This window comes from Gopherus flavomarginatus, chromosome 1 (assembly GCF_025201925.1).
Source record: "Gopherus flavomarginatus isolate rGopFla2 chromosome 1, rGopFla2.mat.asm, whole genome shotgun sequence".
In the NCBI taxonomy this organism is placed as follows: domain Eukaryota; kingdom Metazoa; phylum Chordata; order Testudines; family Testudinidae; genus Gopherus; species Gopherus flavomarginatus.
This window is the reverse complement of record NC_066617.1, coordinates 212,631,658-212,659,197: the sequence shown is the minus strand read 5'-3', so window position 1 is coordinate 212,659,197 and position 27,540 is coordinate 212,631,658. Positions and strand designations below refer to the sequence as shown.

Genomic DNA, 27,540 nt, shown 5'->3' with positions numbered 1-27,540 from the left:
AGGAAAATGGCACTGAAATACACCTCACCTCCCAGAAAAGGACACACCAGCATTCTAAATAGCTCTTCTTCCCAAATAAGATGCTAAAAAGCAGAAGCAGCACTGAAGAAAGACACACAGAAGAGCAGGAGTTACTGCTGCAGTAACTTTTATTTTGTATTCTTCTTGCCTGTTCACAAAAACACATTTAACTGCAAATTATACATCTTGGTCTGTGTGTCAGTGCAAATCTGCTAGAGTTGCCCTGTTGCACACCTGTCTCTGAGATTATAAAATGTTTTAATTTGTTTTTTAATGGATAGTAAAAAGCGCTCATTTAGGACTTGATCTGAAGCCCGTCAAAGACGGATTCCCCTTACTGTCAGTGAACTTCATATCAGGCCCCTTTATTGTATTTAGCATTGTACAAACAGCTGACAAAAGCACTTGATTATGCCAAGCAGAGACAGCCAGGCTCAGGGTCTCTTATCTATAAAAGTTGTCCATGCTCACAAGCCAAGGGAAAGCATAATTAATGTCCCTGTGGACATCTTCAGGAAAACAGTGAGCTCTTAAGTTAATTGTTATTATTTATATAGGGACGGACCCAGCAAAAGCACTTAAACATGCATGTGACTTTAAGCACACGAGTGGTCCCACTAAAGTGGGACCATAGTACTCAACGTATGCTTGATTATGGTCTTTTTATTCTGGCACATCACAACGTCTTCCTAAAGGGGTCTCCGATATACAATATTAGCTTATAACATACTTCTTACACAAACAATCCCAATGAAGCTCTTCATTATAGTTCTTTTCTATGTGCCGAGTTTGTGTCTTTCTCTGTCTAGGTTCCATTAGTAAATCATTTTAAAAAGTAAACTAATTGGGTAGCATGATGCTGTGTACTACACCATGGGAGATGTGGATACAGAAGAGATTATTGGGGTTCTGATTTTGTGGCCCACACATTAGGAACATTATGGAGCGAAAGGAAGAAAGGGCAGGATCCTTCTTCAGGAAGGGTGAACCTCAGTGGAAAAAGAAAAACCACACAGACACACACATTCAGATGCTGAGGAGAGGACATTATGGCAAAGAACCCGCTCCTCAAAATTATCTAGACAATTATCCCTTTCTGTTCTCAAGGAACAACATTATTACAAAGGAACTTAGAGTGTAGTCAAACCTTCAGAACATATCAGATATGTATCAAGTACAATCTCATGCTAAGGAAACAAAGTTATTTAATTTTCATATTTTCTCTCACAATGAGTCAAATCCTGTGGTCCTTTGTTTTCAAAGATGGTTGTTCTACATGGGGCACTTGAATCCATATTGTTGCACATAACTGAAGATGTATGTACTTTGTTTAGTTGCCTAAAATGGATATGTAGATGTCAAAATATGGATTTAGGGGCTAAATTTTAGACATTCATTTAGTAACAGCTACGGTCTGGCTGTAGTGATACCTCCAGGGATGTTAGAGGAGGAAAAATGAACTGCATGACCTTTTTCTTTCTAAACATCATTCAGCCACTGAGTTGTCATGAAGTCCACTACTAGTAATCATTTCAACTGTCTAGGGCTGGACAATTCCCATGCTACATGAAAACTAGGCCTTCAGTCCTTATCTTCTGAAGTCAATACAAGTTTTACCTGAGGAAGGGCTAAGCAAAAACCAAGTCAGAACTTAAAGATTTGGCTCAGAGTCTGTTATTTACCAATTCAACTTGTTTGCAAATAGGGTTGACACCTTCATGTCCCAATTCTATTATATTTATTTGACCCTATAATTAAGTAAAAACAAGTTGAAGTGACATCATAATTATTTGCCTGGCAACAGATTTTGAGGTTACAAGGAGATGACGTCACTGTAGGATCAAGAGAAGGAGAAGGAATCTTGGGTGTGAGAGAAAGCTTTTGTTAAAACACAAATATCTTCTAGGAGACCTATTGTCACAATAATAGCTCTTGCATTGTGATGGAAAAGGGACACAGGAATAAATGTATCCCAAGTTTTTCTCTCACTATAAATATTCTCTTTTTTCTAAGTTGGCTCTGGTGTGAAAGTCTTTCTTTAAATCCCACCTCTCTTCTTACCAAAGAGAGGGAGAGCAACAGCAAAACCAATGAGTTTTTCAATTTGGTATTATTCATCAATCCAGTCCTGTCTAGCTTGAGACATTGGCTACTGTACAGTAAAAGCTTCAAGCAGCAGATTCTTAGCCTGTGTAAATTGTCAGCGCCCTAGTGACTTCAGTGGAGCTAAGGCTCTGCCCCTTGATGTCATGTGGTGGGGAAAAGGGGCGAGACACTGAATACCAGCAGTTACCCTTAAAATGTTTCCAATACCTTTGATAACTAAATAACATGACTTCAGCTCATGCAGAATTCTCTATCCTAAGTACAGGATACTTTGTATATTTTGAGGTAATAGTATGTAGTTATTAAAGATAAAACTGAAAATGTATTAGGGCACTATAATTTTAGATTATTAATGGTTCAGATAATCAGGGGAATTTTCTATATAATTAATATGGAGACACGATCCTGTTGTGGATAATGAAGAATTTTAGATAATGAAGTTTGGACAGACAAAAAGACACACAAAAATGTTCCTTTGGTTGGGGGTGAGGGTCTTGTACAAACTAGTTAAGTGATAATGCTCAGTACACACACCTATCTGTCATGTTCAAACCATTCATCGGATATGAAAAGAATTAACATCAGAATGAAATAATGAATCATGTCCAATGATCTCATCGTGGTCCTTCAGTCATGGTCTTGGCATTTGACTATGAGCTACATAGCTCAAAACAATTTGATTCACTCTTCATCCACAGCTTTAAGAGTTCTTATTTAAAACTGGCCATCAATGACAAGATACTCTCCAGCAGACAGGGGCTATCCTTTTCAGTCTATACCACCTATCTATCACTAATATCTATAAGTGTCTGTGTACATTTGGCCCCAGTCATTTTCTACTTTTATTGATTTATATCCTGCTCCATAATTCAGCTGAGTATATGCCTGCCACTTGTCGCTACTTCCCACAGTACTCCTGGGGCAGTAATGGTCAAGGACATTGGCTCTGCGTGGTCGACCACAGTAATGCATATATAAGCCATGGAAATGCTCACTTCCCACTTTCAGGCCACTTAATCTGTTTCTTTATATTAGAGAAAGACGTTGGGGACTCCTTGAGCATGCTCAATGGATTCCCTGTGATGTAACTCAAAAGCCTGGTTGCTATATATAGAATTGTTCAAGACAGATTAGATGGCATACAACAGATGGGCTGCATTCTGGATTTGACTACCCACTCCCAACCCCAACCTCTGCCCCTCCTATTCATCATTGTGCAATGACATTCAGATTACTGCTGGAGTAACTATTGGACTTTAGCCATATTCCAGCTGGGTGTCAGTGCTGATTTGAAGCTGGACTGAATCTGGTATTATGAGCCATGAAAGAAGCTTCCATGAGCTCTCTGCTTCTTTGGCTTTGACTGTCTCACATGGAACACCTGTTTAGGTTGATCTGGGTGCAGGGAAGAGATTCTGTAGCAGGCTGACTGTCCTACTCAGTATATCGCCATTAATAGGAGCCAAGATCCAAATAAATTTACATAGTTTCCGCCTTGTGGAAGGCTATAGGTATTTATTGTTCAACTGACCCTCCCAAAAGCTAATTGTTTAAGAGCAGAGCCAGCTTTAACTACAAATAAAGTAATCTACCACTTAGGGGCACCGTTTTTTGAAACTTTGCAGAGACAACGGCCTTCCAATAGTGGGGAGGGGTGCGGGAGGTGTACATTGAGGGCAGAGGCTTCAGCATATGTTACTGATCATGCTCAGTCCATGTAAGCATGCTCAGTACAAGCCAAGCAGCAAATTGGGGGGCCATGTGACCCGACCCCTCCCCGCCCCCCACATCACCTCTGTTTGCATGCCAGGCAACCTCTGTAACTCATGAGCTAGGCCTTTTTCCTTGTACAATAGTGGTCCTAGAGGGGAAGGCAACTGGTGGTCAGAACCTCCCTTGCAGAGAAGCAGCATGATCCAATAATTAGTACACAACTGGGATTCAGGCTCTGCCACGGCCTTGTTGTAGGCAGATCAATTACCTCCCTTGTGCCTCAGATTCTTTATCTTTAAAACAGGGATATGATACTTACTCACTTTGGATAAAGTACTTTGAGATCTATGGATAAAAAGTATTCCTACATATTATTATTATTCTGGCAGCTCTGGGATCTGTTCCTCCTGAGACCAGCCCAGTTTAAGAAGAGATTCTGTTTAAGAGGCTCCATTTTTAAATTGTAAACTGGTGCTTAGTTTCTAGTTTTTCATTAGTGCATTTTGTGACAGCTACAGTCTGCCTATAATGATCACCCCCAGGATATTAAAGGAGAAAGAATGAACTGCATGACTTTTTTCTTTCTAAATGTCACTCAGACACCAAGCTGTGATGCAATCGACTACAAATAATCATTTGAACCATTTAGAGCTGGACAATTCCCATGCCTCGTTCGCTATCCAGTTCACTTTTCTATTATTTATTTGTAATTTCAGCTAAACCACAGTTAACATAGTCCAGAACTTGTCTGCCAGATCAAGTAACATATATCCCTTACCATCAACCCAGTTCATTCTGAAGGGCAATATAATAAAATGACACAATAAGCAGTCATATGCAGGAATGGAGCCATCCTGCTTCCCAATGTCAACTCTTGTAGAATATAGTATCTCCAGCAGACGGACCCTTGTTGTTCTCTCTGTGTGTCTTTATTGTTCACCGGCAAAAAAAATAAAACTCCCATCAGTCCTTATTCAAAGCAGAAGAGAGGCTGAGCCTGAAAATATACCCCCAAAGTATCCTTTCAGGGGGAAAAAAAGGTTCATGTCTCCAGGGTTTTGTCTTCAGCACAGACTAGCAGATGGATGTCTTTGTTTTCACAATCAGCACAATCCAGGGTCTCAGTGTCTTTCATTTTCTACCTCTCAAATCCAATCCAGCTTGATGAGCCCTGGTAGTAGGAATACTTTAATAGCGTGCTGGTGAGTTCTCAGTGGCTGGGGTTGTTTTCTGGGAGCAGTGTCCCGCCTGTTCTCATTGCAGCTGGTGTCCCCACTAGGAGTTGCACTCTTCACAATGGCAGGACAGGATGTAGCGGTAGGTAGCAGTGAGCCTCATGCCACCTGAGCAGCGCAACCTCATTGCTTTCAGCTTGGAGGTCTGGGGCCGGCAACAGTGGCAGGTAGAACGGAATGGTTGTTTTAGGACTGTGCTGAAGGAGACCATCGGCTCAGAGCGTGATGTCTGACTGCAGCGTCCCTCGCAACGAGCCAGCAGCACCATCTGCAAGATAGAACAGAGAAGGGTTAGGAAACATACACACACCCCATCTGTGTAAGTGGGTGGCCAAGGAACACAGACATGGAGGTCATTCAAATGTAATTGAATTTAAGTGTCTCAGGATTAACTGGGAAACACATGGCAGTGGCTCTTAACTGTCTAGTATGATGCATAACAGTAATAATGGATTGGGCCCAGTCCAGATTGTTCAATATTAAGTTTTATAAAGAAGAATCTCAACTTTCTTATTTTTTAAAGTAAGTTTCTAGATCTTTTCTTTGCAAGGATCACCTTAAAGAGGTAAATCAATATAATGTAATGAAGATATAATGTAATGAAAATATAAACCAATATAAACTCTTTGTTGGGTTTGAAAGCTTTTCACTGACTTTTCCTAACAATATTAAAGGCCCACTGGTCTGTCTCTTCTTCCACTGAATTAATTGTGAATAGATGAAGACATGTTACAGACCTGGAAAGAACTAAAGAGCTTCCATGGTGATTACCCATTTATTTCCCTTCCAAACAATTTGCTGTCCAGCTGTGGAGAAGAGTAGAAACTGTGTTAGGCCCTGTCTAAAGGACAAAAAAGAGGGTGCTTTTTAAAACCATGTTAGCTAACTCAAGCTAAGAGTTATTTCAAACCACAGTAGCTAACAGTTCATTTAGACACAGTCAGTATTTAACAACTTCAAAGCTACACCATGGCCAACCAACATGATTTTACTGCTGGTAATTTGCTATGCCTACTAGATCAGCAAACTTTAGTTAGCCAAGACAGATTCATAGATTCCAAGTCCAGAAGGGACCACTGTGATCATCTAGTCTGATCACCTGTGTAACACAAGCCATTGAACTTCCCCAAAATTCCCACCTTTGTCCAGCTCCAATTTCCAGCCACCAGACTGTGTTATACCTTTCTCTGCTAGACTGAAGAGCCTTCTGTTATCAAATATCTGTTTCCCACGTAGGTTTTTATAGATTGCAATAAAATCACTCCCTAATATTCTCTTTGATACTAAATAGATTGAGTTCCCTGAGGCATATTTTCCAATTACTTATTCATTCTTGTTGCTCTTTTTCTGAATCTTCTTCAATTAACATTTTAACTTTAATTTTTCCCCCAGAATCCTGAGAATGCCAAATTGTGCCACTATGTCTTTTATCTGATTGCAAGAATTCTTTTTCAAAGATTAATAGAAAAGCATTTCGGCTGAAATGTTACATGATCCATCATGGGATACGTTACCATGTGGTGAAGAATATCTGCAAATGATAGTGTTCTTAGCACTGGAATGTTTATACATTTTTGGCTCCACTGTCCTAAAAAAAAAACAACGTTAATCTCACTACTCTCTGCCTAAACCTGCAGGTGTCGCCAGAAGCAGCAGAAAACAATGGAACTGGGGAACTGAACTGGGGACAGGATAAATATTACACCACTGCAAAGCAGAATTTTTTATGTGCCAGCAAGAAATCTATTCAGAGCTGACACTAGTCTTCCACAACAAAGACACTTTTTTGCAATAAAACTGCATTGTAGTTGTTTAGTTAGTCTAATAAATTTAACATAGTGATTCTAAAACAAAGCATCACATTCTTTGAAGATCATATAATTGCAAAATTTTGCTCAGGTATCAATGGGAAGATAGTTTTAAAAAATTACCATGCACTAGAAAGCCTATGTTTTTTCCTTACAGCCTCTATTTATTAGTTACAATGTAAACTTTAAGAGTGGCACTGCATCATGGGAATCATAAACTTTGTAGGGAAAAAAAGTAGTCAAAATTCACATTTAGATGGCCTTTTAAACTCCTGGACTAACCTGTAACTTAACTTCCTCCTCATAAATCCCAAACATCACCCGTATATTTTGGCAGGTGTGCAAATGAGCAGGAAATAGCATGTACTTTAAAAGCTTTGCTTTGCCATGTTATCAATTGCAGCAGCTGTTTATTGCAATGTATACAATAGTGAAATAGAGATTCCTCCATTAAATAATTAGTAATGCTATGATGGCATAGTGCACTAATAGAGTAAGTGTGTGTATATATAGTAGAAATGTATGGGTATTTTACAACCCAATATCCAATTGTGAGTTCTCCTCCTCCCCTACAAAACCATGTACATGTCATATAGTCATGCTATTCCAGAAGTACTAGGGTGACCATATTTCCCTGTGCTGAACACGGGACACCAAGTAAAATTACTCATATTCAAGTGAGTTCAATGGCAACCAATCAGAACTATGCAGTACAAACATTCAAATTAACATCAAGTTGACTGAGCCTGTTAAAAAGAAATACAGGGTAGTTGGATTCTTTTTATTTACCTTCTTACCTTTAAGGTTTTAGAGTTCCCCGTTGGGAGGGGTGACTGACACACACACACACACCTACCCCCACACATACACAAGGGGAGAGGAGACACACACACACTCTTATACACCTCTCTCACTTGGCGGGGGGGGCGGTGATCGACCAACCCGACCCTCCCTGCCTGGTACTCTCTGCGGTCCATGCATGGCTAAGCCCCCTGAACGGACCCGCCTCTCCTGGTACCTGGTGCCATGTCTTCCTGAGGCAACACGTGGTGGGCATGCAGGGTCATATGCCCCCCGCTTCCCCCAGATTTCTGCTAGGGTTCATATCTGAGCATGGCCAGCAGCAGCCTTTCAGCACTGTGCAGGAGGGAAGGGATAGGAGCTGCTTCCAGCTGCAGGGAAGGAGGGGCAGGGGGAAGGGATGACCTAGCATGTATCTTTGCAGAGCTCATCTCTTCCCCCCACCATCCCCCCACCCTCACCCTCTGTGTGTCTGGAAGCAGCTTGTCCCTTCCTGCTTTCACAGTGTCAAAGGGCAGCTAACACCTCCAGGCTGCTGCTGGCCACCAACATAACCCAGCCGCCTCCAGCGGCAGTGTGGGCAGGAAGGGGTAAAGCCCTAAGGCTGTATTATGCACCAGGGCCCAGGGAATCTGACTGCAGGGGCTTTAAGGAACCTGGCCAGAGAAGTGGCTCAGCAGGGGAGGGGGCCTAGGGAATGGCACAGCCCTGCGCTCCCTGGGGGCAGGACCCAGGGTGGGGGTGGGGTGTGAGGTGCTAAACTCCTGCCCCAGGGGCTGCTGTGGAGCCTGCAGGTTTGGGACATGAACAGGCTGGAAATTGCTCCCCCACCACCACCACCACTCCAGAGCTTAGCTGAGGGGTGCAGAGGCTTTCCCATGCCAGCGCTGTGTGGGGTTTTGGTCCATGCAGGGCTCGGCTCCTCCTGGCCAGAGCTCTAGGGCAGAGGATCTTGGGCTTTCCTGGGGTGCCAGCCCAGCTAGAGGCAGTGGGGGAAGGAAGGAGCCTGCCGGCCAGGGTGTCAGTAAGCTGAGTGCTCTAAATGGGGGCTGGGAGTGGGATGTGCCCCGCCAGAGTGGGAGGGTATGAAGGAGCAGCAGGGCTGGGTGGGGGTGAAGAGGCAAAGCAGGGAGAGGACAGTGAGAAGGGAAGCACATAAAGGGCCAATGGGTGGGCAGCAGAGGCAACACGTAAATGGCTGCTACCTGGTGCCTGCCTGCACTCACCAGCCACCACAGCTCACAGCACGCAGTCAGTGCTGGCCAGAAACGGGATGAGGCAGGGCCCAGCTGGCCAAAAACTGGCACACAGAGGTACTGCACTGATGGACCAGCAGGGGGAGAGGGCCATCCCTTCGCGCTGCATCTTTGCCCCGCCACCAGCCTTGCATACCCACCCCCATCGATGTCCACTGGACCACCCCCCAACTCCGCTGGTGGACAGGCGGTTGGTGAGCCGGGATCTGGTTAGTAGTACTGATTGGGGACAGGAGACAGAAAATACGGGACAATTTCCCAGTTTTTCAGAAAAAGTCAGGACACCTGCAGGAGGGCTTAAATACAAGACTGTCCCTTTAAAAACAGGATGTCTGGTCACCCTAGGAAGTACAGTACCGCCTTTCTAATGCAATACAGGAATGATAGAGAGGACCATGATTGCTCCTCTGTACTGGGATTGAATCAGCTAAGCAAAAAGCCCACCCTAATTTACAGTCAGCAGGACCCAACTATTCTGAAGGTTGGGTAAAGGAGTGGGAGTAGTTCCTATAACACATTCAGAGATAATTACAAATGGGCCTAGAGCTTTTCCCTAACTCAAACCATATCCTTTTGGGAATTCAAGCTTTTATTAGTGGTAGTATTTCTCATTTGCACATTTCCCGTGACTGGCTGGGTCTGAAAGTGGACATGCTGAAAGTGGACATGCTGTCCTAATTTTATATCTGTAGTACTTCTGGCCTGGCATCAAGCTGGAATTACTGCAAATCTCATGGGATCTTTTTCCACTACCACTATTATCTTAAACATATACTAAAAACTCTTCTTACAGTATGTCTCTATCCAGCCTGGCCTCATCATTCTCAGATGTCACTTGCAGCACTCTTTTGGCGCATCCAGAAAGAGTGCCTTATGACAGCAATGTAATTCAAGAGGCACTGATTCAAGAGACATTGGGGATTCAGTGCCTTAGGGTCCAATGAGTCTTGGTGGCAGAGGTAAGATGGAATCTAAGACTGGTCAGGGAATTCAATTCATTATGAGCTGAAACAAATGCTTTGCTTTACCTTCTAGTGTTTCTTCTTGGTGTCTCTTCTACATACTGTATGTAGTGTACTACTATGTTAGCTTCTCAGTCCTGAGGCCTGTGTTCAACTTCCAGTTGAGGTCACAAGTGAATGGGATTTGATCAACCAAATTGCATTCAATGGACATATTAAATGTCACAGAAACACCTTCCAAGTGGACCCAATTGGCAGCCTCGAAGGCGAAAACAAAGCACTTGATATATTTTAGGGCATAATCTTCTTTATCCCAGAATGGACAAGAAAACCTAATAGAGATTTTCCATCTCTAATTTTGATGATTTTATGATGCAGGAGCAGGAATAACACAGATCAGGAAATAGGCCGATTAGCAGAACTGTATAGAAAAGTGGGTGTGCAGTGGAACAAATCCATCACAGAAAAAAGGACACAAATTTATAGCTGAAATAGATTATCAGTCTGTGTTCTACAAAAAAACAGTACAAGGGGCAACAACACACAAAAAACACACAGATAATATAACAGAAACTCAGTGTTTCTACACTATATATAAAGAACATTCCATGCTTCTATATTTCAAATTAATATTTTATCAGACTATATTTTAAGACAGATTCTGAGGCCAAACTGAATAAGGGAATCTAATATTGTGCTAGCAGTGTATGGTAGCTTCAGAATAGTCACTCTCACAGTAGCAATGTCCTGGATCTACAAGATCTTAACAATATGAGCTGGTTGAAAAACTGTTCCATAGGAAATTTTCAATTTTTTTCCATTTTGCAGGGTTTGAAATGGACCCACTTTCCAGTTTATATGAAAGTTCTCACAATATTTTTATAGAAACTTTTAAACTCAAATGTTTAACAAAACCATTTCCAAAATTATTATGGAACTTACAGATTTCAAACAAAATTTTGATTAAAAATAGATTAAGATGTCACGGAAGCTTCTGCAAAATGAAAAATTTCAAAGATGTCACCAATTGTTCCACAAGAAGTTCTGTTTTTGAAGACTAATTTTTCATCAGAAAACCTTTTAATACCAAAATAGTCCCCCCAACTCTATTAATAGTTAAATAATAAATCTATTAATGATGCCAGAAGAAAGCAGTACTACATCATCCCAATGACCATAAACCCAATAAAAAGGGCTGGTATACCTATGGATTTAGAGTTAACACATTCCATTTACAATCAGAGAAATAAGAGAAATTTTGCAAGATCTTGGACTGAAATCAGTATTGCCAACCTCAAAAATTGAAAAATCATGAGTCACAGCCCCACCTCCTCCCAAAGAAATCATGCCATTGGCTTAAAAATCATGATTTTTTTTTAATTTGCCTTCAGATTTCTGAGTCTTTACAGTATACTCACTTCACATTGGCTTTTCTCTGCCACCTGGAGGACTAGAAATTTTTGCTTTTAAGTGAAAGTGGAGATTTTCATGCAGTCTCTCATCTCCAAGATTGGGGATTAAGAAAAACATCAAATATTGCAAGACTCATGATAAAATTGCAAAAGTTGGCAACATTATGAAACTCATACATTCCAATCCAGGATGCCCACAGGGTAAGGGCACAGCAAAGAGAGACACCCAAACAATAATATAATGAAAACTGCTGGCTCCTTACTGGCAATTGTGTTAATTCCCAGTGGGCTCCATAATCCCTGCAGCACAGGAAAGGGAAGTACTGCCAGAGAGGACATGGCTCAGGAGGGAACTAAAGGCTGTGAGTGAGCAGCACCAGTAGGCAGGAGCAGCAGCCTGGGAGCTATGGCTAAGGCTGGGCATTTTAGGTGCTGAAGGGCTGACAGCCTGGCTGTGAGGGAACAGAAGCTGTGGCTGATGGATAGGAGACACGGGGACAGGCCTGATGAAAGTACTAGACTCTGTCTGGGGGATCTGCAGGCCAGCATGTGATTGCCTTCAGGAGAAGGATAGCCTGATCTGAATATCCCCAGCGCTAGACCTGGGGAGCCCCACCTTTGTATTCCTGTGCTGACTTGCCGTACAGGCTGAGTTGGGACCTGTTGTGTTTATCATCTTTTGTTTGTAACTTGAACTGCACTTTGTATTTCTGGCAGCCCTAACAGAGCAACCCTTTGTTATTCATTAGCAACTATGGGCGTTTATGGGAACTCACAGAGGAGAGCTTGAAGGGCACCTACACAGCACTGGCATTCACTGTTCTCTTTTGTTGATCTGCGGAGCGGAGGAGGCCATTCCAGCAGCCAACAGAGAGCTGAGTGGTCAGCAGAGGTGGGTGAAAATTTTTGGACAATTTTTTTTGCCAAAAAATGCAAATCTGGGTCAAACTAAACATTTGTGAGTTTGTGTGTAATTCGCTAACTTGTTTCAGCTGAAAAATGAACAACAATTCTGAAAAAATTAAACACTGACATTTTCAACTTGATGTTTCAATTGTTTTATTCAAAATGACTTTTTGTTTTGAATTTTACGGCTATTTTATTTTTCAAAAAAAGGTTTAAAAACCTCAAAAACACAATGAAACATTTCTTTTGGCACAATTATTCCCCTCCCTCTAGTCCCAATGTTTTGGTTCAGTCAATGAATCCAAAAAATCAGTTACTCACAGAGTTCTAATGGCCAGACCATTGACCACATGTTTGAATGCACACTGGTCTAACTTCTTCAAAGGAAATTAAGAGAGGGAGAAAGGGATCAGTAATGGTTCTTTCACTCTATGTCTTCCTTCTTGCCTCCCTTGTAATTCATGTCAGAAGTTACTGTAGACTATTTACAGGGGCTAATATAACACTTTGGCTCAAAGTTTTCCAAGCTTGAAATTTCAAATGAAAGATAGAAACACGAGCAAATGCAAAACAGCTCAAGCCAAAAGTAAAAATAATAATAATAGGCGATATACCTATCTCCTAGAGCTGGGAGGTACCTTGAAAGGTCATTGAATCCAGCCCTCTGCCTTCACTAGCAGGACCAAGTACTGATTTTTGCCCCAGATTCCTAAGTGGCCCCCTCAAGGATAAAACTGGGTTTAGCAAGCCAATGCTCAAACCACTGAGCCATCCCTCCCCAGTGATCCAGCCGAAATACGGTAGAAAAGCAAAATTGACAGGTGAAAAATCACTAGAAATTAAATAGTAAAACATGTTGAGAAGTTTTTCAGACTCTTTTTCATTACTTTTGTATAGCTTAATTCTTTACCTCAAGCCTAGCCAGTCAAAGTGCATGTCTTATGCGACCCATATTAACTGAGCTTGGCCCAAACCAAAACTGGATTTGAGTTTATAGGAAGTTTGGATTGTGATGATTTGACCTTCACAGCTAGACCCCTCCCTATAATGGGTTGTATCAAAATCCTAAGCAGTGTTAGCTAGTGGTCAGTGTACTGGACATGGACTCAAGAGACCTGGATTCTACTCCTGGCTGCGCTAGCAGCCTGCTGTGTGACTTTGGGAAAGTCACGTCATTGCTCCGTGCCTCAGTTTCCCAATCTATAAAATGGGGATAATGATGCTGCCTTCCATGATAAAGCACTTTGAGATCTCCCAAGGAAGTTTCCAGGTACAGTCCCAACACCACGGGACAATTCAGATCTGGATGTGAAGTCTGTGGCTCAGGTACCTGTTTACATATCACCATTTCTTCTCATTTCTTTGGAATCAAATATTCACTCTGAGTCAGCCTAAACATTGAGGGAGAAAGTTGAAAGGTGAACTGAGATTCCAACCTTAGGAGCATTGTACAAGCAACTCAGCTTTAATCTTGCTCCTTTAAAAATGAATCTGATAACTATTGTTCACAAATTCACATACTATGTTGTTGAGAAAGCGCGAAACCTCTGATATAAGCATTCAGCTTCCTGCTCTATGTTTTTTTGGTACTGATATTTCTCATCAGAATAACTATTAGCTGGTTTCAGAAATATTCTTGATAACAAAGTCCTGGTATCATTATTTTAAATAGGTACTTACCTTTGAGTTACACTTGTACAATGGATGACTGATGGAATCAACATAGTGATGCCTCATACAGCGACCTGGGTCTGAGTCAATCATGAACGAACTGTCCGTTTTACTGTCCGTGTCTCCCATTATTGCAAGAAGGGAGAGCATGGAAATAGAAGCTGCTAGTACATGATTTCCCATTGCTGAAGAACTTCTCAGTAATAACAGCAGAGGGAGGTAGAGTATTAAAAAAACTCTAAATACTGGGACTCAGTTCCTTTCAAGAAAGATGAAAAACCTGGTTTAAGTCTCTTGGCTGTCATTGTTCTTTTTAAGCTGGCGTTTTGTTGAGGTTGTAATCCATCAAAGAATCTTCTACATGGCTGGAACAAAAACAACATAAATTACAGTCCTGACCCCCCCAAAAAGCCTGCAAGATAAAAACAGACATAAATAAGGCTCAGGGGATTTCTGTTAACCAAAATATTTGTCACTGAGCGAACCTCATTTTCACTGTAGGTACAGTATACGAGATTATGAAGGAGAAGGTCAAGGTCTTGTTACTTTAAGCACTGCTCTAGCATTTTAATAATGATGATATTAACTTCCATGATCACAAGTGCCATAATGCCAGCGCTTTTTACTTTATAATGTCTCCAGTGGGTTCACTTTAGTACTGATGATTTGTAACACAATTTAGAATTTCTGCAGATGAAAGAGCCTGCCTTCACTTAAAATGCTAAAGGGCATATTTCAAGGAACTAAAATAAACTATCTTCTGCATTAAAAGATGGAAATTCTGGCTCAGGTAGCGTGTGAAAATGTATTTGGAGGTCTCATCCCAGTCTCTAGTGATCATACATCCACATCAACAAGCCATCACACAATTTGGCATAACTGTCAGTCTTTATTCAAGAGAGGCCTGGGACTGGAATGGAAGGGAATTGCGGGTCAAAGCTGAGGTACATTAGCAGTGTGCCCTAAAGGTATGTCTACACTGCAATTAAAACCTCCTGACTGGCCCATGCCAGCTGACTCTGGCTCACAGGGCTCAGGCTAAGGGCTGTTTAATTGTGGTGTAGATGTTCAGGCTCAGGGTGGATCCCAGGTCCTGGGACCTTCCCCTGCTGAGGGCTCTAGGAGGGGAGGGTCCCAGAGCCCATGCTCCAGCCTGAGCCCAAGCATTAACACCACAATTAAACAGCCCCTTAGCCCAAGCCAGCTGGCGTGGGCCAGACATAGGTTTTTAATTGCAGTGTAGACATACCCAATAGAGAAGGTTGCAGAGCCCCTACCTACATATCTGGCTCTGGTTGGTGGTCTTAGACCTTCACTTTCATGAGCACCAAATTCACCCACAGAAAGGTTTAAAATTTTTACTTGCTTGCTCATCAGGTTGCACTTCCTGATTTTCACTCTCCTCATCATTAATTAAGGAACAAGATCTGAAAAATACATTAAACTGCATAACCTCCAAGTACATCCCAGCGATGCTCTGGAAATACATATCTGCAGATGAAGTCACAGAGACAGCCATGTGGTCCTCTGGATTTCTGGTCCATATTGGAAAATGAGAGAAATCCCCTGGACAACAGAACACAGAACCCCCATCAAAACTGTTTGGAGCTTCGTTCTTACAAGGTAAGAATGACACTTTCCTAAATTTCTCCATCACAATCTCTTGAAAGATCCGTTACGGAGCCAATAGTCTTGAGCTGGCCATTTAATTTTATATTGACTACAGATATAACCTGATGGAACTGTAAATTATTGGACTAAACCAGGGGCGGGCAAACTTTTTGGCCTGTGGGCTGCATCGGGTTTCGTAAATTGTACCGAGGGCCAGTTAGGGAGGGGTCATGTCCTGCCCGCCCCCATCTGCCCCATTGAACCCTCCTATTCCCTGATGCGCCCACCTCCCCCTGGGATCCCTGTCCCATCCACACAGCACCGTTCCCTGACCGCTGACCACCCCTGGACTCCCCCCCGCACCATCCAACACCTCCTCTCATTCCTGACTGCCCCCCCCCGGACCTCTGCCCCCATTCAACTCCTGTTCCTCCCATGACCACCCTGACCCCATCTACCACCCCAAACTCCCCTGCCCTCTATCCAACCCCCCACTCTATGCCCCCTTACTGCGCTGCCTGGAGCACCGGTGGCTGGCGGCGCTACAGCCGCACCATCCAGCTGGAGCCGGGCCACGCTGCCACCATGCAACACAGAGACCGGGTCAGGCCGGGATCTGCAGCTGCGCTGCCCCAGGAGCTCACAGCCCTGCTGCCCAGAGCATTGCGCTGGCAGCAGAGCAAGCGAGCTGAGGCTGCGGAGTAGGGGAGGCAGCAGGAGAGGGGCCAAGGACAAGCCTCCCAGGCCAGGAGCTCAGGGGCCGGGCAGGATGGTCCCGGAGGCCGGATGTGACCCATGGGCTGTAGTTTGCCCACCTCTGGACTAAACATAATTTAGATAGCAAGGGAAGCCTGTAATTAGCATTAAAATAGATGGACTTTCTGAGCAGATATAGTTGACATGATAAAAAAAATATTTCTCACAGAGCTTGTTGCCCATTTGATAATATAACATGTGTTTTTATTGCATAGCCGTGGTAAGCTGTTCCAGAGTTTATACAAATTTGGAGCCAATGTTCTTCAGGCTAAACCTGGACACATGAAGTCTCTACCTACAAAGAAGCGTAATTCTAAAATATGAAAAATATTAGTCAGGCTATTCTTGTATTAGATGTCAGGAAAAAATGCTTTTTTGTTTTCACGGCAATGTTCACTTGTTGATAAAGAAAAGGAAGAATAACTTTAATGTAAACTTGTATATGTTACAGACACCAACTCCTTCCCTTGCCTTGAGATATTTCCCAAGCAAATGTTTTTCAGCTGAAGAGAACTGACATTGAAAAAGAGATATTGTACAAGCAAAGTAAAAGCTTGAAAACCCTAAAGTCTTAAGGAATTCAGATTTGTTTGTGAACTGTCCTACTGATGTCAATGAAACATTCGCTGAGAATTTAGCAATATATGACAGAAATCCAAGACATTGAGCTGATCCCTGCATAGAACAGGAAGGTGCCATTGTGTCTAATTATTTCTCACAAAGAATAGGGCACCCAGTCTTTTACTCTTCCTCTTAGCTCCCTCTGCTTACCTAACATAACCAAGCTGGCCAAAATATTGTTCTTGGAAAGGTCTCTCTCTCCAACATAATTAACTAGTACTACTAACCCAGAAATTACCTCTCCAGCCAAATACATTCACCTCTAACCCCACACCCTCATTTGCACCCCCAGTAAATATATGGCTAGAGGGCCTCAATTTCCACTATATGTGTCCTAACAGATTTCCCACCTACTAGCTGCCTTCCCAGTCTTCACGTTGCTTTGCATGTGGAGTGGCATGACTGTTGAAGTTAATAGATATGGCTAAGACACAAAGTCCTGACTTGATGTGTGAAGGCCTATCTCCCTCTTTTTTAAGAGATACCTGGAGGACACAAAGACTAACTAGGAAAATGCAACTCATGTTAGCCAGTGTCATGGAAAGTAATAGATTGGAATAAAGGGGGAAACACAGGAAAGGAGAAAAATCTGTTAATAAGAGGATATTTTAGAATCTCTCTCCACATTGTCCACACTGACATCAATTACTCAGAACTGAAGTTTCCTGTAATCATCACTATACACTGATCTAGGCCTTCCTGTGTCCAAATTTAGCAGCCTGCATGGAACTGTTCCCTTCCCCACCTTTTTGGGACCTGTGCATACCTTTCTGTCCTGGGACAGAATAGGCAGGGAACAGGAAGAAGAGGTCTACACATCCCTTGTACCAACATAGCATAGTATCCATACAAAACATTAATATAGCTCTCAGTTTGTATTAATATAGCTCTAATAAGGTGATAAGAGGGGAGCAACTATCTTAAGGAAATCCTGGAGACATAGCTCCACTGGAACAAGAGGGGAGAATTAAAAAAAAAAAAATAGCCAGAAGAGAGATCTTAGATAGAAACATAGCCTATATTTTTGGAAAATTGTGTTCTACTGAATATATACATGGTAGAAAGCTAAATTTGTAACGACAGGTACCATGATTGTATGTAGAATCATGATAATTGCATGTGCAAATAAGTTCTTATACATCTATGTAATTATATAACACATTTTTCTAACACTAAAAAAATGGAATTTGTGTCCCATGGGACATTTCACTGTTTGGAAATGAGTTTCTCTTCCAAATCAGAATGATAAAATCAAAATAAAAAAAAATTCAGAAGATGAAAAATTCTGAGCAGTTGCAGTTTGGAAACATGGAGACAAAATGGTTCAACATATGGAAATGACATTTTTCATTTCAAATCCACAGGTTTTTTCCTTTTGAAATGTCAACTCAAAACAGAATTCTATGCGTTACTTCTCCTGATAAAAAAAAATCAGGGTTGTTGTTGGGTTGTTTTGTTTTGTTTTTTGTCAAAAATCAACATTCTCACTTGGAAAATTTCTTTTTCACTGAAACCATAGTTTTCAATAGAATTTTTTTTTCACACAAAAAATTTCAACCAGCTCGAAGTTACTCCCAGGGCCCCGCTGACCCCTACAACAGCCCAGGATCAAAAGGGTGAAAAAGTGGGCAGGTGAAAGGGTAGCTTAACCACCCTGAGCTATAAGTTTTGTGCTGTGTCTTTTAGAGGCACAGCACAAAATTTCACCTTATATGAAATAACATCATAGTCAGATAGGAATATGTGATGAGGTTACATTTTAATTTGGATGTATGTAGAAGTACATATTTTAAAAAACAAACTAAAGCCGTGAACTCTTACCTGAAAAATATCTGATTAAAACTAGTTTCCAATGGAGCAGTCAAAAGCACTTCTCAATAAAGGCTAGTTCCCTGCCAAATTTAAATTCCCTGCTTGTAGTATTACAGGAATATGGTAGTATTCCTTTTAAGAGTTTGTGAGCCTTCTAGTGGCACCCAGTGTGTTCCAAGTTGTAGAAGCTGGCAGAACACAGCCAGAGCAGCAGTTTGTATACATATTGAGGCCTTGCATTTTGGGTATATTTAGGAAACACAATTATTTTGATCCCATCATCCCATCATGTGGTTCTTTCATTTTGAGTTTGTTGTGTACACAGCAAAAGACAAGACACTACTCAGAGTTGTGTCAATACTACACAGAAACAAAAAGTGTCATAACATTTTTGTTATTATATAAAGAATATATTTTCACTGTTCTTATACTCAGAAACGCTGCTGTGATTTTTGGTCAAATTTTTTTTTAAACGACTTTCGAGCAACTTTATTAACCCTGGAAAAGTTTACAGCAAAAAGATTACAATTTCGGAAAGTTATAAACTCCCCAAATCTGGGTGAATATGGAACTATTTAGGCTGTCTACATTATATAATTATATAGTTTATATAGCTATAATTATTTCAGAGAGAGAAAGGCCAGTTAAATAGGAATTATCAAGTTGCATCATAATTCATTCTTTTAGGATGAAATTCTCAGTTCCCATGCAAAGAGCAGTTAAATGGGCTTGAGATTGGAGGGAGAGTGAAATTATACAGAAGTTGGGAGGATAGACTCCCCTGCCATCCAGAAGCAGGGCATGGGATAACCATACCCCTTTCCACAGTTGTTGTTACAATCAATTAGCCCCCAGTTGTGGCATGGCCCACTAAGCCTTCATAAACTGGATTTGCGGCTAGTGGATCTATGCGCTGATAGACTTAGAGATGCCCCTGCACAACTCTGCACTCCAACCTGCCCGGTATGCTCCCACAGTCAGCTACTGGGGACGCAGCTTTGTGACGGGCTGCAGAGTCCCCAAGTGCAGCATCTCTATAGCCTTACTCCCACCACTGTACTGCGGCACTTGACCCTTCCATCACCACAAGGGCGCAGCAGCAGCAGAACTTCCCCCTTACTAGGTTTATTATTTCAGTAGTTATCCACTTAAGGTGAGAGTCATTGCATATGTCTGCTTGCATGGATATGCATTTATATTTTAAAATATTGTGCCCAGTCCTGCTCTCAGAGAGTTTATTTTAGTTCTATAAATAGATGATGTGGTCTTTCCATTTATTTATTTTTGCATTTCAAATTGTTATGCCTTGCCAGTCTCTATATGGTCAGGGATGTGATCCTAGCAGTGCATTCAAAACCCCTGTCCTGTGTTGTAGTCAAATTTTAAAATGCCCAATGAGGTCAGCTTAAATCAGCTATGCTACACTCAGCTTGAAACAGGTGAATATATAGAACTGACGCAGTATAAAAAATATTTCCATTCACAACTGAAATAGGTTTTTTTCCTCCTTCCTGAAATGGTACAAATACTAAATTAAACATTTGGGACCAGATTCTTGTGGGTGTAAACCAGCATCTCTTCATTGATGTCACGAAGCCTATACTCATTTACATCAACTGAGAAACTGGCCCCCACACTGACACATGGTAATCCAAGTTAAATTTAGGTTGAAATCCCGGCCTCATTGATGTCAATGGGAGGTTTGCCATTTATTGCATGGAGCAAGGATTTTACCTATTGTATACAACATTTCAATCAGCGATACTCAGACCTCAGTGGTTCAGGAGCCAAATTAGTGATCAACATTACCCAAAAGAACCACAGTAATATGAATTCATAGTTTCATTTACTATATATATAGATATATGTAATTCTCGCAGCAAAATAATTGACCAAGTATCTATCAACTACAATTGGTTAATAACATAGTAAAACCATCCTGATTGGTTAATAATTAAATCACATTGCTTTAATATCATGTGCTGCAAAGAGCTACAGGAGACACATTAAAGATCCATTTTCAGCCTGTAAGACTCAGTCTGAGTATCACTACTTTAAATAATGCACATAGACTGCCCAAATGTGAAGGTCATATCTGCTGATTTCTGCCCACTCTGCTCTCTGTGACTACCCCTGCTCCAGTTTTAGTAAACAGATTTCATTTTCCTCTGTAGTCTGCTTTTCAACATTCCTACTATGGTATTGTTTTTAATATATTGAAGTTGGTGGACCTGATTCTCATTTGCATTAAGGCCACTTGACAACTGACAATGCCCTAGTCATGTAAAGGGGCCGTATGTTGGGTGTAAATCATTTACTTCCATTTTAACACCTTGTAGTATGAAATTGCCTTAGAATCAGATCCAGCATGCTAAGTATCACCTACTGTAGGAAAAGAGGCTACTCATTTTTAAATACTTTTTAAAGCCCCTTGCTTTGGAGTGATGAAAATGTTAGACACATTAAAATCTTTTGAACACTGTGATTTTTGAAAGTCCATCTTAGTATCTTTAGGAATCTAGTGAGGGACACCGAGAGCCTCAGTCTCCAGCCTCTTATACCAGTCTGAGTTCAGTGCCTCCAGCAGCAAACCAGTGTAATGGAATAGTGAAAAAGGCACAGAGGCTCAATAAGGAAAAGACCACTAACTGAAAAGCCAGAGCAGAGAAAAAAAGAGCTTGAAAGAACAAATAAAGACAGGAGAAAGGTAAATGGGCTAAAAGAGTACTTAAATCTCTGGATCTTCTAGCAAAGAAAATGCATCTTTTAGCAGTACTGAGACAGTACCATAATTTTCATCCTACCAAACAGCAAATGAAGAATGCTAGGCTTTAAAAATGGGATGATGGACTCTAATGCTGAAGATTCAGAAACTTTCAATTATTGTCATAACATTCAAAGAAACCTCACAAATTTCATTTTCTGATTCAAGGCTTATATGCTTGTCTAATATTGCAGTACAAAATACCAGTGAACTAGAAACATTAGTGGCATGTCATATTACACTGAGAGGAGTGAGGGAAAAGTGAACAGTATTTGCAGCAAATATAGCACAAGATCTCCGTGCTGCAAATACACATACAAGTAACTGTATGAACGGGAGCTGTGCCATTGAGTTTAACAATACTACTGACCAAAGACAAAGCATAAGTGTTAACAGGATTGGGGCCTAGTGCATGAAGTGGGCCAAACTAAGGGGAATAGCTCTGGAACCAGGTGAATAGCATTCTTTTTAAGTCTGCAGGAGTATTGCCCATCCTTTAGTTGCTGTGGGAAACAGATACAGTCCTTCATGACTGCATCTTGAAATGGCGACCAGACGTGGGTACTATGGGCTGCCTGGCACACTGCCAGTGGACAGATCCAGACAGAAATGTAGGAAGGTTTTTAATATACTCCCAAAGAAAACCATCAGTGGACAAAAGAGGGGTTGTATTTTTACCCTTTCCCTTCATGCTGCCAGGAGACTTTAAATAGATTCCCCTAGTAGCTTGTGTACAATACCTCCCATCAGAGCCCAAGCACCAGTCGAGCTTTGTGGCAAAGCCTCAGGCAAGTACTGATTTTGATAGAGATGCACTAAACTTGTATTCTTGCATTATTCTAATTTTGAATGAATTTGGGGCAGTTTTGTAAAGGGTAATCCAGCTCCTGCAATGAGGAAAAGAAAAGGGAAGAATACATTTTCACACCTTGTACAGAGCAAATGAACAGCATCATTTATGAGTGAAGCTCAGTGCATAAGATTGATTTTTTTTTAATAGGGAATTGTAGCTCTGCACTGAATACACTTCTTCACAATAACTCAGACAAGTGTCTGTCCTCCTAGTGAAAATACTCACATCCAAACTTTGACTTTGGCTTTAGTTTCTATCGTTGACTCTACTTTAGTCTAACAGCTCAACATAATGTTTGTACAATGCCTTTCACGATGGGGTCCTGGTCCATGACCAGGGGTCCTAGGTGTGATGGTAATACAATTAATAAATAGTAATAATAATGTCATGAATAAATACTATTGACCGAGTTAAAAGTTGCCTTGAGACCTAGCACTGCTTGAAGGCATTAGAATATATGTACGGTATATTTTGGAGCATTACAAAGAGGTGGGAATTTCTGATTCTATGGTATTTATTAGGCTAGATGCCTGTTAAGTAAGATCTGATTTTATTTATTTGTTTTTAGGTTGTGAGAGAGCTTCAGTTATTAGCAGCCATCGGAAACTCCTTTTCTTCTGTCCTCTCCCTAACACGTTAGGGACCAAATCCTGTACTCTTTTATACTCTCAGTCCTTGTTCTGGAAAAATTCCCATTGATGTCCAGAAGAATTTGACCAAGTGAATAAAAAACTGATTACGAACTGCAGGATTTGGTTCATGATAGCAATACATGCATTGTAATAAGAGGAACAGTCCAGTTCCCACTCAATTTGAGCCCCACTGCTATGACAGTGATGCAAGTATCACTGTCCTGGTATGTTTAACCTTTGCCAAGCCATAGCAGGAGCATTAACTCCAATCCTTAATCTCATATGTCTTAAAGGGCAGCATAACCCACATCGCCTCTACAGTGCCACTCGAAAGTGGTTTACAGCTCAGTTATAATATGCATGCAAATCTTAGCAGCAGAAACTTTAACAATGATTGATGTAAAGAAAAGTTACTAGAATAATATTGATCTTGTGGAATTTCTCATAGCTGTGTTTCCTTTATATTAGCTGGTCTAAGTACTCTGCAAACAAATGGTGTGATACAAGAAGAAAAACTTTGTTGCCTACAATATAAGAGGACTCTAGTCAGATATACCACACAGTATAAATCCAGTAAATAGGATGAGAGCTGATGGTGTTTAGAAGTGGTAGTGCCAGTGCTACCCGAATTCTATTTGAATTAGATTATGTGAAAAAAGAAGGAATATATAGACTACCAGCTGCTCAAAGGCTTACTACAACCTTGCTTTTATTGTTCTGCTAAGTTAGAGATGGGGCATCAGAGGGATTCCAAACATACCATTACTGAGAAATTTTAATATGTTCCACGCTGACACATATAAAAAGGAAATAACAGCTGATCATAGTCAGAGCAGACGACAGCACCTCTCAACATGCGTGTACAGAATTGTGGGAAATTAGGACGATCTGGTCATCTGCAGAAAGACATGTGAATGAGCTAATCTGATTGCATCCAAACTTTTATCCAGGAATTAACATGAGTTACAGTGCAATAAGCATTCAGTGGAAAAGCCAGACAACAGTAAACAACATAACAAAGGATAGAAAGCAGTTGAATTGGGCACTACTATTAACTCTCTAGTGAGCCAAGAACATGAGGACATTCCATGAAATTGAAAGGCAGCAAATTTAAAACTGATGAAAAGGAAATACACTTACAACACACAAACAACATACAATCAGCCTGTGGAACTCAAGTCCCCATGGTATCATTGAGGTCAAGAACTAAGATGGGTTCAAGAAAGTATTGGACATTTATACAGCTAATGTGAGCATCCAGCATTACAATAATAAAAATTTTTAAAGACTTTTGGAAGGATTACAAACCCTCATGCTTAGGGCATAAACCAGCCAACTTCCTGATGGAGTTAGGAAGAAACCCCCTGTGGGCAGGTTATTACATAGCTGCCCACTATGGAGTTTTTGATACCTTCCTTTGAAGTAGATGGCTCCAGCCACTGTCAGAGACAGAATATCCAATAAACTGGGCCAGTGGTCCAATCCAGAATGATCATTCCTCTGATATTAAAACCAAGAGTGCCAATTATCTCCTGAAAATGGCCAAAGTGCAAGGTATTAGAGGCACAGGGACTTTCAATTCAATTCAATTTGAAAAATATGTTTTCTTTTTAAATCTACTATAATTTTTGTAAAAATAAATGGCCTGATGACTTAACAACAGCACCACACTGCAAGCTTATGTCAGGGACATCCAGGTTGAGGAACAACCTCGAGTTTCTCACTTCCTCATTCTTTTCAGAGCAGATAAGTCAGAGAGGTGATTTGGTCAGATCTCAGGAGATACAATGAATGGAGTTGACTACACGAGCACTTCTTGTTGAATGAGTCATGGAGCGTACCTCACATCCCTCCCACCTGAAGGAACGGTGTTGCAATCTCACCAATCAAAGTAGAAGGCAAGGATAAACTGGCAATTTCATTGACTCCTATGGCACATCTGAACCTATTTGGGTTAGACCGATTGCTACTGTGCAGCTTAACCATGCTTAGATGGCTGAATGGAAAATTACTGCTATAAACAGCAAACGGTACTGGAAATAGTGAATGGTGATATTGCTATGCTATCCAAGCAAGGGTAATTTACATACATGCATCTGTTTAAAAATGAGTGGTGTGTGAAAAAACTGAATTCTAAGAAACCGCACTGGTAGGCGATGATCTGAATAATGATCTCATAAAAGAGTGGCACAGTAGCTGGCTGACATCCATAGTTAATTGGCTTCATAATAATAAAATTCCATTTTCATTATGTAAACTTGTAGCAACAAAATCTATTTAATCCCCTTTATGTTTTATCTGAAAGATACTCAATGAGATATTTATCCTGGAAGTAAGATTTCATTATTCCAGCAAGAGAATGTCAATGTATATGTCATATGGGCCAGATTGTGAATCTCAGATTCAAGCTGGTAAGCAGTTACTCACAAAAGTAGTTTCATTGAAATCCATGGAGCTATTCATGTCCATAGCTGCTCATTAGCATGAGTCAGGGTCTCACAATCTGAGCAGAAGCGAGTATTACTAGCAATGAAAAAAGCAGATCCCACGAAAACAAGTTGTTCTTATAAATAAGGACAAATAACAGAACAGTATCTGTTATACCGACATGTACTGACCCTAACAGGCATCCTGGCTGCTTCCATTAGGAAATCATTACATGATGCAGCACTGGTATCAAGTGAATTTGTACTTGGTGTTGTTTTAATTTATCACTTCAAATGTGCTCTTTAGTTCCAGTACACACTGACCCTTGCGTGCACCAATTATGACAGGTTGCATTGAAAGTTACTACAAATTGCTAATAATCTTTGGCAGCCATATGACACTCTTCATCTTTAAAAAGAAGTACAGATATTAATAAATTCACCTTCTCAGGTAGGTACAGTAGGGATGTACTATTATGCCTTTTCTTACAGACCAGGAAATTAGGATGACCAGACAGCAAATGTGAAAAATCGGGATGGGGATTGGGGGTAATAGGACCCAATATATGAAAAAGCTCCAAATATCAGGACTGTCCCTATAAAATCGGGACATCTGGTCACCCTATAGAAAATTGAGGCAGAGAGTTTAAATCAGCTTCAGAACTGAGATTAGAATTCTGGCCCCATGTCCCATGTCCTAACTGCCAGACCACGTCTCTCTCCCTCCAAAATGAATATTCACCTCCATGTAAAACACTTTTCTCACCCAAGCTTTCTTTCCAGGGCTGCTTCGTCAATTCCAGGTAATTTCATTCATATCATTAAAGTGAAAATGGGATGCCATTGTGTTTTTTGTGGTTATTGCTATTTAATCCGCTGATTCCAACCTTCCCAAGATTCTTGCACTGACCTGAATCTCAGCAGCTACATGGGACTTTTTTCTTTAATCAAGTTCTGATTGGACTTTATCCATTACAGTGGGCATCAGTTATACAGTACTGTGATATATTATTCAGTTCACAGCCGCAAAACCATGATTTCAGGGTACTGAAAGAGCCTTTATATCTCCTGGCAGGCGTTTTGAGGTCTCATAAATTGTCACCGAAAGCAGTGCCCTGCTGAGCATCCTCCAGTTCGAGCTGCCGAACGCACATCCACATTGCATTATTTGTTGTGCTGAAGGGGTAAACTGACTACTAAATATACCCCTCAGTGCTACAGCCAAGACAAACACTGTGGATTTCCTTGTCGATTTTAGCCAATCAAAAATGACATACATTAAATCCATCCTAATCCATAACCAGTGCTATGCAATCCATGGCAAAGCTGCCCAGAAGTTTGGTTAAATAATAATGTGCAAATTAAAAGTGCTCCTGCAAAGCATGACACACAAAGCTAGAAATAAATATTGCCGATTGTTTCAAATTATTCTAAGCACTCCAGCAGATAACTGGCAAGAGAGCAGCATATATAAGTAATAATAAAAGTAAACAGTTCAATTTTAAACTAGCAGGCTTGGAGCTCTATTGTAATGGGACAAAGACAGTCCTGGAGATACTATAGTTCTTTCTATTAATTCAGGACAGAATCAAGTGCCTCCATGCCTCCCAAATTTAAACAAATGAGAATCAATGCAAAGTTACAAAAAGAAATTTATTTGATCGTTTTATCCAGAACCACAGTACACTGCCTGTTTTTCTTCCCGGAGATTTCACATAGACATCCTCAGACAGACGTGTAATTAAGGAAATAATAATAAGATGATGTAGGTAGGAGAACTGAAGTCATTTTTAAATGAATACACTTTATTTTAAACATGCTATCTGGTGAACATGTATTTGTCAAATAAATAAATTAAATGCTTAGTTTAAGTACATGTAATACCCAAAATATGAGTAAGCATTTATTTGTGTGCATACCTTTGGAAAATGTGCCGCTCCTTCCTTCCCTCACACTCTTCTGAGAGCGAAAGAGAGGTCCTGTTACTTCCAAATGCTTTTGTTCTTCTGTCCCTCTGTCACATGGCTTGCCTTTTATATTTGCAACACACAAAAGTTAGGGCTGTTGTTTGAGAGAAAGAGAGAGGGAGAGAGAGAGAGGGAGAGAGAATGTCAAATGGAAAAGTGCCATTGCAGTCATATATCAATCAGGCGAGCGGCAGCAGCAGCTCACTG

The 27,540-nt window shown here is 41.0% G+C and overlaps 1 protein-coding gene across 1 annotated transcript; it reads right to left on the bottom strand.

Annotated features, from left to right (window-relative positions):
* Positions 1-843: 843 nt before the first annotated feature.
* On the bottom strand, positions 844-27,540 carry NDP (norrin cystine knot growth factor NDP). The gene is made up of 3 exons (XM_050936746.1): positions 27,286-27,540; positions 13,901-14,256; positions 844-5,343 (listed from the first exon to the last, which is right to left on the bottom strand). The coding sequence occupies exons 2-3, from the start codon at positions 14,072-14,074 to the stop codon at positions 5,116-5,118; spliced, it is 402 nt and encodes a 133-aa protein (XP_050792703.1). The 5' UTR covers positions 14,075-14,256; positions 27,286-27,540; the 3' UTR covers positions 844-5,115.